The 10706-nt window shown below is 48.1% G+C and overlaps 2 protein-coding genes across 3 annotated transcripts; one reads left to right on the plus strand and one right to left on the minus strand.

The window, feature by feature from the left end:
- The first annotated feature begins 5573 nt into the window (after nucleotides 1-5573).
- On the plus strand, nucleotides 5574-7141 carry LOC100193285 (CASP-like protein 12). 2 transcript variants are annotated; one of them, NM_001138428.2, is made up of 3 exons: nucleotides 5643-5963; nucleotides 6226-6343; nucleotides 6536-7047. In NM_001138428.2, exons 1-3 carry the CDS (start codon nucleotides 5818-5820, stop codon nucleotides 6818-6820), a joined length of 549 nt encoding a protein of 182 aa, NP_001131900.2. In that variant the 5' UTR covers nucleotides 5643-5817; the 3' UTR covers nucleotides 6821-7047. The 2 variants fall into 2 exon arrangements, with proteins under 2 accessions (XP_020408651.1, NP_001131900.2); XM_020553062.3 differs by lacking the exon at nucleotides 6226-6343 and having other exon boundaries at nucleotides 5574-5963; nucleotides 6536-7141.
- A 44-nt stretch (nucleotides 7142-7185) lies between these two features.
- On the minus strand, nucleotides 7186-9508 carry LOC100191693 (uncharacterized). Its single transcript, NM_001137122.2, has 2 exons — nucleotides 8944-9508; nucleotides 7186-7683 (listed from the first exon to the last, which is right to left on the minus strand). The coding sequence occupies exons 1-2, from the start codon at nucleotides 9448-9450 to the stop codon at nucleotides 7378-7380; spliced, it is 813 nt and encodes a 270-aa protein (NP_001130594.1). The 5' UTR covers nucleotides 9451-9508; the 3' UTR covers nucleotides 7186-7377.
- Between the last annotated feature and the right edge of the window lie 1198 nt (nucleotides 9509-10706).

Genomic DNA, 10706 nt, shown 5'->3' on the forward strand with positions numbered 1-10706 from the left:
ATGCTCAATTCTTTTACAGAATCCACAGGGATACATGTTAACTACCGCAAATCTAATATTTATCTGATCAATGTCTCGGACCAGAAAATGAAAATCCTTGCAAATACATTTCACTGCGAAATTGGATCAATGCCATTCACTTACTTAGGGCTCCCCTTGGGAATTCAAAGACCCAACCTGGGTGCCTTTCTCCCTCTTATCCAGAAAATTGAAAAAAGACTGGCGTCAACCTCTATCTTCTTATCACAGGCTGGCAGGCTTCAAATGGTTAATGCAGTATTCTCCTCACTTCCAACATACTACACGTGCACTCTCAAGCTCCCCAAAACGGTGATCAAACATATTGACAAACTCAGACGGCATTGCCTTTGGAGAGGTGCAGATTTAAATGCCAAGAAACCCCCTCAAGTTGCTTGGAAATCGGTCTGCAAGCCAAAATTTCAGGGGGGGTTGGGTGTCATAAACTTGGCATTACAAAATAAAGCCCTGCTCATGAAAAATCTTCATAAATTCTATAACAAAGCTGACATCCCATGGATCAATATAATCTGGGCCAATCATTATAGCCATTCACTGCCCTCAGATAAACCAGTTGGTTCTTTCTGGTGGAGAGACGTCCTTAAAACTCTTGAATCCTTTAAGGGAATTGTTCGGGTGGAGATCGGAGATGGAAAAACAACACTTCTATGGCATGACAATTGGGATGGTATTTGCAAATCGGCACAGTATCCAGAACTTTGGTCTTTCGCCTCATGCAAGGACATCACCATCCAACAAGCAAGATTGGCAGCTTCGCACGAGATGTTTCACACCCCACTGTCAGCAGAGACCTTTGTTCAATTTCAAGCTTTGAATGGTCGCTTGGTTAATCTTCCGCATAATAATCAGAGAGACAAATGGCTCTGCAGTGCTTCTTCTAGCCTCCTTTCATCACAAAAAATTTATTCTCACTTGATGGCCAACCAGTGGACCCATCCCATCTTCACTTGGCTATGGAAAACAAAATGCCAACCCAAGCACAAGGTCTTCTTCTGCTTTTACTTAAGGATAGATTAAATACCCGGGCATTTTTAAGACAGCGAGCTATGCTACTGGACTCATACACCTGTGACAACTGTATTCTTCAAGCTGAAGAGACAGTCACCCATCTTTTTTTCAGATGCAGTTTTGCTAGGAGATGCTGGTCCTTTATAAGAATATCCCCGTCACGGTCAACTGATTTAATCAACACCATTCTGAGGATCAGAAGACGTTGGCAAGTATCATGGAAACTTGAAATTATCATACTATTAACTTGGTGCATCTGGAAAAAGCAGAAACAATTGGGTGTTCAATGAGATTCCGCCCACGGTGGAGGGATGTCGGGACATGTTCAAAACAGAAATGAATTTATTGTGTCACCGAGTTAAACCAGTGATAAGATATAAAATTAAAACCTGGAATCAGTGTTCTGTACTGTAATTTTTGTTCTCTTTCTTGTATCTGCCCTCCTGTATTGACTTTTCATTTTTCTCTTTATGCAATAAAAATATTGTAGGCCCTCCCTACAGTAATTTAAGCTTAAAAAAAACGGATGCTATTTCCTGAACTTGTTCTCAAATCAATGATGTTTTGTAGATTCTCCCGAATAATATGAAGAGAGCATAAAAATAGGAACCACATGCATGTGGGTGGCTACCATAAATTTTGGATCTATCATAAAAATGGGAACCGTGCATGTAGCTTGTTGGGGACGTGTCCACACGCATGCATGCGCCTGGTTGTTGGTTGGGCACTGGTTGGGCACGTGTATGTGTTATATGAATTTATATAGATGAAATATATCTATAATTATGTGCCCACGAGTTTACCCGTAAATTTGTGGCACCCATAGATAAGGATACGGTAACATGGTAAATTTAATATTAAACTCACGCATGTAGGGCTTGTTTGGTTAGCTCTCAATCCATGTGGATTGAGTGAGATTGGATGGATTTAAATTCCAAACAAGTCAAACTTGTTCTTAATTTTTTTTCAATCTCATCCAATCCATGAGTAACGGAATTAACCGAACAAGGTCGTACATGTGGTTTCAAACTCATTGCCATCTCTAGCGCTATGCTAGGGCGATTAGGGGCAGGCGATGGGTGGTGTCGTGGGCCCATGAAATCATCGGGCGAGCGTTGGGCGACGCCGCGAGGGAGAGGCACGGGCAGGAGGGCAGCGGTCATCTCCTCGTTGCGTTGTGCACTCTGCTAGGACCTGGGTGAGAGGGCGATGGGTGCAAACCTGCATCGTGGGTTACTAGGACGTTAGATGCGGTTGGGCCACCAGCCCGCGAGACAACTATGCTTATTTTTCATATTATCTTGAATATTTTTTTTTTGTTTTTTACACATATGTACTAATTTTTCTGATAAAAATCTTAGGTATTCATTTGAATACCCACGAATTGTATTGTGTCCACCCCTTATTATGTGTGTAGATGGGGCTCGATCTATGTAACTATAAAACATATATCGTATACATTCTACATGCATCCTTCTCTGATCACTTTACACTTTGGAACTTTAGTGTGTGTCCTTAGGATGGGAAAATCTTTTGACCTAGTCAATGTAAGAATATTGGATCTCGATCCATTTGAATAAAAGGTTTGATGTTTGATGATCAATATAACCATTGGGACTAATATGTTTACAAGTGTTTATGTTTATAGTACAAAATATACAACATAGACTTGAATCGAGGAGATCAATACCTTAAATAAAGATATTAGAAGACTCCGTAAAGGCCTAACAAGATCATACAAGAGGTTAAAACACAAAGACAGAGGAAGCTTAAGCAAAGAAACGTGAAGACACAAAAGATAACAGGTTGTAGAGTGCATCGGATATGTCAAGTGGCACACGATATGTCACACCGGACCGGTGCAGTGCCTATGCTGAAGATTAGACTAAAGATGGTGCACTAGACGTGTAGGTGTGCATTGGATATGTGCACACATAGTGCACGGCACCCAATAAGCCTCGCAACACGGACGCGGGTGTCTACAACGTACCAGACATGTTCGGTGAAGCACCAAATACGGCACTCAGTAAGGGTTGCAAAATGCAACCCGAGCCAGGACCAGATACTTATCAATTGTTTCCATTCTCGTTGCCATGACCCTCATGATAGAATTCAGGCATTGAGCCTTTACTTATGCATTTCCTTTTTGTTTCGTTTTCACGAGTTTTTATACTCCCTCCGTTCTCCAATATTGGTCGCCAGCTAAACTTTACTCGGGTATAACGGAGGGAGTATTATATATGATGAAGCGTGTTTTGAATCATTGAATGGACACGGAAATGACAACAATGTAACAAACAATCATCATGTTGTTAGTGATTTGTTTGTGGGTTGGTTTGTTTTGACCAAAAACAATGTCGTGAAGATTATTCATCCATCAGCTTGCCGCATCCGCATGCAACAATTCAGGCCAGGGATGATATACACAATGTCTCCAAAAGGCAACGATGTATGTGTAATAAGCCAAGGAATTGTGGTCCATGTATGTACGTGTTGATGTCGGCATATACATAAAGTGGCACTCGTTTCTTTCAGTACCCTCACATGACGATGTACCATGCACTTTACAGTACTTGGGCTGTTTGGTTCGTGGCTAAATGTGCCACACTTTGCCTAAGGTTAGGCGTTCGAATTGAAGAACTAACCTTAGGCAGAAAAGTTAGGCAAAGTGTGGCAAGTTAGGCATCAAACCAAACATGCTAAACAATGATTTTTTATGAGGTGTGCTAACAACCGGAGATGTACAACTCACTGTGCCCCGCCCTTTAAAAGAAACCGCACGCAAGGCCAGAAAAGAAAGGGCCACGGTATCAACTGCGGCTACCTTTTCTTTTCTGTACTGCTTCTTGTTTTGGGCTTTTTTTGGCGGAGTAGCGATTTGCTTGCGGCGACGAGAGGTGCCGGGCCGGGTGCGGCTAAACGGCGGAATGGGAGAGGCCCGTGAGCAGCAGCCGAGGAAGAGGCCCAAAAACAGAGCAGCGCGTAGGTAGTGCACGGGCCCAGAGGCAGAGAGGTATCTGGCCGCCGCCCAGCCAAGGCCCGATCAGGCGGTCGCTGCCGTGACGTCACCCGCGCGTGTATGCATGCATAGGCAACCACTAGACCGTTTGAGCGCGCGCGTGCAGCGTGCTCAGCTTTGCCGGTGCCGCCGCGTGTATCGATTCGATCATCAACCTCCCGTCAGGCGCATCTCCGTTCACACAGGCGTCATCATAGCTCGCAACGCCAACACGGGGGAAGAAAAAAAATAGGCTCCCTAACTAACCAAAATGACTTTACGGGTCGTTTGGATCCCTTCATTTTATAGGAATTAGAATTCACTTAATAAAGTAACTTATTTAGTTTGGAATTTGACATTCCAATACTTTCGAAAGTTCAGATATAAACCAATCTCAAACTCATGAGGTGGAGGGTGGGAAATGATTTTATTTATTAGTAGAATTGGTTTCTAATCTATAACTTACATGACACTCTTCGTCTCACTCCTCTATAGTAAAAATGTAGCACATAAATATCTCCTACATCTTGCTAATAATAATATACAAATATATTTTACATAAAACCGAATTAGCTTAATTGATATATGTCTAAATTACTATTATTAGAATGGAATGCAATTCCAATGATCCAAACTTGGCGTTATATTATTATTTGATTATTACATCCTCGCCGACTACCATGGAACGGAACACACACAACAACGATGGTACAGTTTTTTTTTTTGGGATAGAAGGCTTTTCCTGTTTCAAAAAAATCAAAACCTTAGCGCACCAGTCCCAACTAGAGATGGCCAAATGGGCGGCCCGGCCCGGGCACGGCCAGGTACGGCACGGTTAGGACATGGCCCGTTTGGCCCGTTTAATAGTCGTGCCGTGCCGGCACGACACTAGTGCCTAAGTCCAGGCCCAAACACGGCACTAAGCCTGCTTAGCCGTGCCGTGCCGGCCCGTTTAGCCCGTTTAGCCCATATAGCCCGTTTAGCACTACACCACAGAATTTTAGTCAAATATTCACAAACACAGTTAAAACATACTAAAATAGCAAATATTGAACTGTTTAGTGCAATGGCTGACTCATTAAAAACCTATTTAAGTAAAAAACTCATCCTTATGAGAAAACCCTAGATAAAAAAAAATTACAACACACAGCTAACTAGTCGTGTTTAGATCTAATCATGCATAATCGTGTCTAACCGTGCCTAGGGACTAATCGTGTCGTGCCCGTGCCGACCCAGCGTGCCTGATGCTCGGCCTAGTCACGACACTACCTATCGGGCCGTGCCGGCACGAGCCCGACACCAACCGTGCCGTGCCGGCCTGATTAGCCCGGCACGGCTGGCCATAGTCCCAACTGAACGCAATTTCCGCACGGCAGACTCGATATGAATCCCCGTCGCGCACCAGGGCGCAATCTGCTATCGAAGAACTAACCTTAGCGTCCGTTCATTTGTCCAGAAATCTGCCAGCCAGCCGATCAAAATTTTATATAAATTAGACAAGCAAGCAATCTGGCTAGAAATAGTTATAGTCTGAACATGCCCCTAGTCAAAAGAAAAAAGTTAGATAAACTTTGAGATCATTCCATCTCACTCTCTCAATACATTCCATGGGCCAGCCCATGCGCATTCATCGCTTTGTACGCTAGTGGTATGGAGTTGGTGCGTGCGTGCACCAGTCAAGCCCTGGTCCTCTCTCGGTCGTCGTCGTCTTCTTCTTCTTCTTATTCCCCTTCCTCCACAGCACGGCACGCGCACACGCTGAGTCCAGGATCATGGCGGCGGGCCTCAAGGTCCCCGAGATGGCGCTCAGGCTCTGCGTCGTCCCGCTCTCCTTGGCCTCCCTGTGGGAGATGGCCACCAACGCGCAGGCAGACGACACCTACGGGGAGGTCAAGTTCTCCGATCTCTCCGGATTCAGGTCTGTACAAAGCATCGATCCGCCGCCGCCGGCATCAATTGGTGTGTAGTTTATTTAGACCGGCCTTCCAGTAGTAAGCATTACAACTGAACCCTTCATTATTGGACTGCTAGCACTCTCGTTTGATTTCCTCTCCACCCTGCTCGAATCTGTAGCATAATTTTTTTTTTGTGTTGGATTATTAGTTCTCTCCTTGAGAGAGAGCGCATCGTCATGCATGATGCTAGCAGCTAAAAAAAAGAAATCGATGTCGTTTTGCTAGCTATTTGGTTGGCGTCAACGCCGTCACAGCCGCCTACGCTGTAGCCTCCGTCTTGGCGTCGTCCTTCAAGCGGCCCCTCGCCGCGCGCTACGACTGGGTGGTTCTCGTCATGGATCAGGTCGCTCTGTCTCGCCCGCCCAGCACACCATCTTAGCTTCTCCTCTTCCTCTCTATTCGACGTACAGTACATGCTCTTTATTAGTTACTTATACCTGTATTCAGTTCGTTGGCAATTTTCCATGGACAAAACAAAACCACCGATCAGGACAGGAGTACTGACATGTGCTGGTGCGCGGTGTGCTGCGTGCAGGCGTCGGCATACCTGCTGGTGACGTCGGCCTCGGCGGCGGCGGAGCTGCTGCAGCTGGCGCGGCACGGCGACCGGGGCGTGTCGTGGGGCGAGGCGTGCTCCTACTTCGGCCGGTTCTGCGGGAAGGCCACGGTGTCGCTGGCGCTGCACGCCGCCGCGCTGGCCTGCTTCGCCGCGCTCTCACTCGTCTCCGCCTTCAGGGTGTTCAGCAGCAGGTGCCACCCGCCGCCTGACGCTGACGGCCAGCCGCCCAAGCACGCACGGGACGAGGAGCAACGGGTGTAGCACTACTGACGGCAAGGCGTGTCTCCATTCCATTGCCAAACAAATAACATCCTGCTCCCCTGTGTATTACTACTGCCGTCTACCAAGGCCATCGGTGATCTTTCCACAGGCCCAACCCACATCTATAATCTATTAGGGCTTGTTCGGTTATTCCTATCCCATATGGATTGGATGGGATTGGAAAAAATTGTGAACGATTTTGACTTGTTTGGGATTGAAACCCATCCAATCCCACCCAATCCACATGGATTGAGAGCAAAACGAACAAGCCCTTAGTCGTCTTCAAACCATTAGTAAAGTAACTAATCTTCAAACCAGATACATTACTCGTCGGCGAACAGGGAAAGAGGAAAACAGCACAATTAGTAATTAAAGTAACTAATCTTACACATGTATCACACTACCATGATGAACCAAGTCCGGAAACACACACCACGCCACCGCTACAAATGCTTCTCTCCACCAGGGGGGACACACATACGCAATCCATAATCCACAACCCACATGACAATAAAGAAAAAAAAGCGCAAAAAAAAACTAACATGGCAGCTAGCTAGCTAATACTTGCGGCGTCCGAAGATGGCGGCGGCCTGCGCGTTCTTGTAGGCGCTGCAGCCGACGAGGTAGAGGATGACGAGGGCGACGGTGGCGACGACGAGGGCGACGTTGGCCTTGTGCCACTGGTCCCGGAGCGCCTCCAGGAGGCCCGCCTTGCAGGACTCGCACCCGTAGCACAGCTGCCCCGGGTCGTTGCTCCACAGCCCGCAGTCCGCGTCCGCCGCCGGCCGCGCCGCCGGGGCGGACCACACCGTCGGGCTCACGTAGCTGAACCCGCACACCGACGGCGGCTTGCAGCACCCGGACTGTACGTGCGTGCACCACGTCCACGAATGAGTTAGTTTTTTGCACAGTAATAATATAATGCAGAGCGTCGGTCGTCAGATGTACTTCTTTTTTTTTCCTTTCCCTGAGAGATAGTGCAGTGCAGTGTGCCAGTGTGTAATTTGCTAATCTGTCTGTCTGACAGACAAACTCTGCGTAGAGGAGGAGGAGGACACACCAGTACTACTATCCATCCTATCGCTGTGTGTGCCTGCCCACGCTAGATGTCTGTACTCGCAGCGACAATCTACCCCCAAATCGAGTTTAAGGAAACGGAAATTGCATAGAGAGCCGCAGTTAAGAAAACTAGAAGGAAAAAAAAACAGTATCTGTATCACTCCCAATGCACCGTCCCATGAGACCCCTGCCTGCCTCCGACCAGGGTCCTCGCGCGTCCCCAGAGAGAACTAGACTTCGGTTCTATACCTATAGTATCAAAAATTGCCATATAATTTTATATCACACTTGTCTAAGTTGCCTAAGATTAAACATTCAAATTCTGCGCCACAGTTTGTCACGTATAAGTAAATCTTGCCACACTTTTGTCGGTCATCGATAAGTAAGACCTACATAGCATGCGAAAAATCTTGTCATAATTGTGGCTTTAAATCAAACACATGTATAACATGAATCGAACTTGTCTAACTTTAGACATGGCAAATTATGTGGTAAATTAGGCACCAAACCAAACATCTTCGAATTACGCATGGTTCTTGCCAAAGTTTCTTGATATAAAAGGAGTTCCAAGTTCGACATGGCTAGATATCACTTCAGAGAGGCTAAGGAGTAATACGTGGTAGTAAAGGTCACAGCCCTTTCGTTACCGACAGGGGGAAATAAAGGAGCTGGCGTTTCCATCGACGAAATCGCAGCTATATATATGTCCCCACCCCACCCCAGTCATGTCGGCATCTGATCTGATCCGGGGGGAAGTTTTGTGGTGACACGGCCCTCCCTACCCTACACATGGATGCCCAGCCCTTTAGACTATTTTGGCATTTGCATCGTGGGCGTGGCGAAAGGCGAGGAGGCCCACGCCACAGTGACGGCACAGATGCCCGTGATCTTCTTTTTTTTTGTTTTTGTTCTAAGCCGTGCTCTGTCAGAAAGTTTGTCATCTGATTCCTCCTATCCCCTTCCTTCTACTAGAGTGGCATTTAAAAAAATGTATGGAAAATGGAGCTCAACGAAACGAAACAGTGAGCTAGCTTTGGTTGGACGACGATGAGCCATAATGATACCTGGAGCGGGGAGAGGTGCGACTGATAGAACTGGTCTGCGCTGGTGAAGGCGGCCTGGCGCGCGAGCTTCTTGCAGGTGTCGGAGACGGCGAGGCAGGCCCTGACCTTGTCCCAGCGCCCGGGGTCGTCGGAGACGTACCCGCGGAGCCACATGGAGAAGCCGTCGAGGCGGTAGTCGTCGTAGGCGCGGCCGAGCACGGGGTAGGCGCCGGACCCGCGGGTGACGGCGAAGGCGAAGGCGAGGAGCGCGATGAGGAGCACGACGAGCGACGCCATGGCGAAGAGGTAGAAGGCAAGCAGGCCGCGCCGGTTCCAGTACGCGCCCACGAAGCCCGCCAGCGCGGCCAGCAGGAGCAGCCCGCCCAGGATGGCCACGGGCCACCGCGCCAGGCGCGCGCACTCCTCGCCCTGCGCCGACGCGAACCACACCCCCGACGCGATCACGGGCACCGCGCAGATCAGCGCCAGCAGCGTCACGCATGCCGTGATGTTGTTGCTCACCGCCATCACGTTGGGGTGGTGCCGTGGGGCGTGGTAAGAGGTGGCTGCTGTGCTGAATGCCGATGCCCCGGACCCGGATGGTTCGGGCTGGCATAAAAAGGGCAGGGCTTTCGGGAAAAGGTGGCGGAGGGTTTAGGGGAGGATGACGTGTGGGTCCGGGAAAGGATGTATTCGGGTGGCCCACCGGCGACGTTAGGCTGTCTGTAGCGTAGGATGGGGCGTTGGCCAGGCCACAGTACCACACGGACGGGCGTCGCCGGCCGGGTCGAGCCGTCGGGCACAGTGACAGAGGCATGGCCGGTTTGCTCCTACGCGCCTAGGGATGGCAATGGGTACCCGAAACCCGATACCCAATGGGTAAAAACCCTATTAGGGCACGGGTATGTCGAATTTTGATACCCATGGGCATTTTAATGGGTCATTTGTTATACCCATCGGGTATGGTGGGTATGGGTATGTTCTCTCTTGCCCCATACCCGCTACCCGATAAGAAACCCGCTAAGAAATGACATGTGGATACGGATTAAGGGCTTGTTCTCTCATGCATGGGCTTGTATGATGTTGCAATTTAATGTTGAATGTTGTTAACCTTGTGATAAAATTATGTTGCATTCAATGAATTTTTGTCATGGTAGCACAAAGATAATATGCTATTTTAGCATCTTTCAATATTGATGAGGTATGGGGTTTCAACATTTTATATTGGATACTTACTTTTACGATTTAAATGATCATGTCTACTATAATGTTAGTGGGTATGGGTACCCGATGGGTACCCGCTACCCATGGTGGGTATGAGTATGGCGTAATTTTGTATCTATGATGGGTGGCGGGTATGAGTATAGGGTATTTTTTCTCTAATGGGTATGGGTATGGCATTGTGTGCCCATTGGGTACCTTACCCACTGCCATCCCTATACGCGCCAACGCCATCAGCATGCCACAGCAGCACGTGTGTGTGACCGTGTGTTCCCTAACCGTGTGGATGAAAGAGCCAGTGAGAAGCGCGTGCCGCGTTGGCGGCTTAACACGGGCCGGCGTCTCTGCTGTTGTTGCCTTAACTTGTCGCATTTTCAGCTTCGGATTCCCATGATGCACTTCGTTCTGTTTAACATTTCTGTTCAGCCAACAACTCGTGCATTTGGATTGGCTAGTTCTTGTACAGTCACGTCTCACGCGCTCCAGCATAGTAGTACTACTGACTAATTTCACTCAAACAGTCGAACTTGGGGCAGTACGTGGCCAGTGAGTCAGAACAACGA

Source organism: Zea mays, chromosome 5 (assembly GCF_902167145.1).
Source record: "Zea mays cultivar B73 chromosome 5, Zm-B73-REFERENCE-NAM-5.0, whole genome shotgun sequence".
Taxonomy (NCBI): Eukaryota; Viridiplantae; Streptophyta; class Magnoliopsida; order Poales; family Poaceae; genus Zea; species Zea mays.

What these genes read in the sequence shown, in the direction of transcription:
- LOC100193285 (NM_001138428.2), top strand. Translation starts at nt 5,818, where the DNA reads ATGGCGGCGGGCCTCAAGGTCCCCGAGATGGCGCTCAGGCTCTGCGTC. An exon ending in TCCGATCTCTCCGGATTCAG is followed by an intron (nt 5,964 to 6,225) that starts GTCTGTACAAAG and finishes TCGTTTTGCTAG; the next exon opens with CTATTTGGTTGGCGTCAACG. An exon ending in TGGTTCTCGTCATGGATCAG is followed by an intron (nt 6,344 to 6,535) that starts GTCGCTCTGTCT and finishes TGCTGCGTGCAG; the next exon opens with GCGTCGGCATACCTGCTGGT.
- LOC100191693 (NM_001137122.2), bottom strand. Translation starts at nt 9,450, where the DNA reads ATGGCGGTGAGCAACAACATCACGGCATGCGTGACGCTGCTGGCGCTG. An exon ending in CGCACCTCTCCCCGCTCCAG is followed by an intron (nt 7,684 to 8,943) that starts GTATCATTATGG and finishes ACGCACGTACAG; the next exon opens with TCCGGGTGCTGCAAGCCGCC.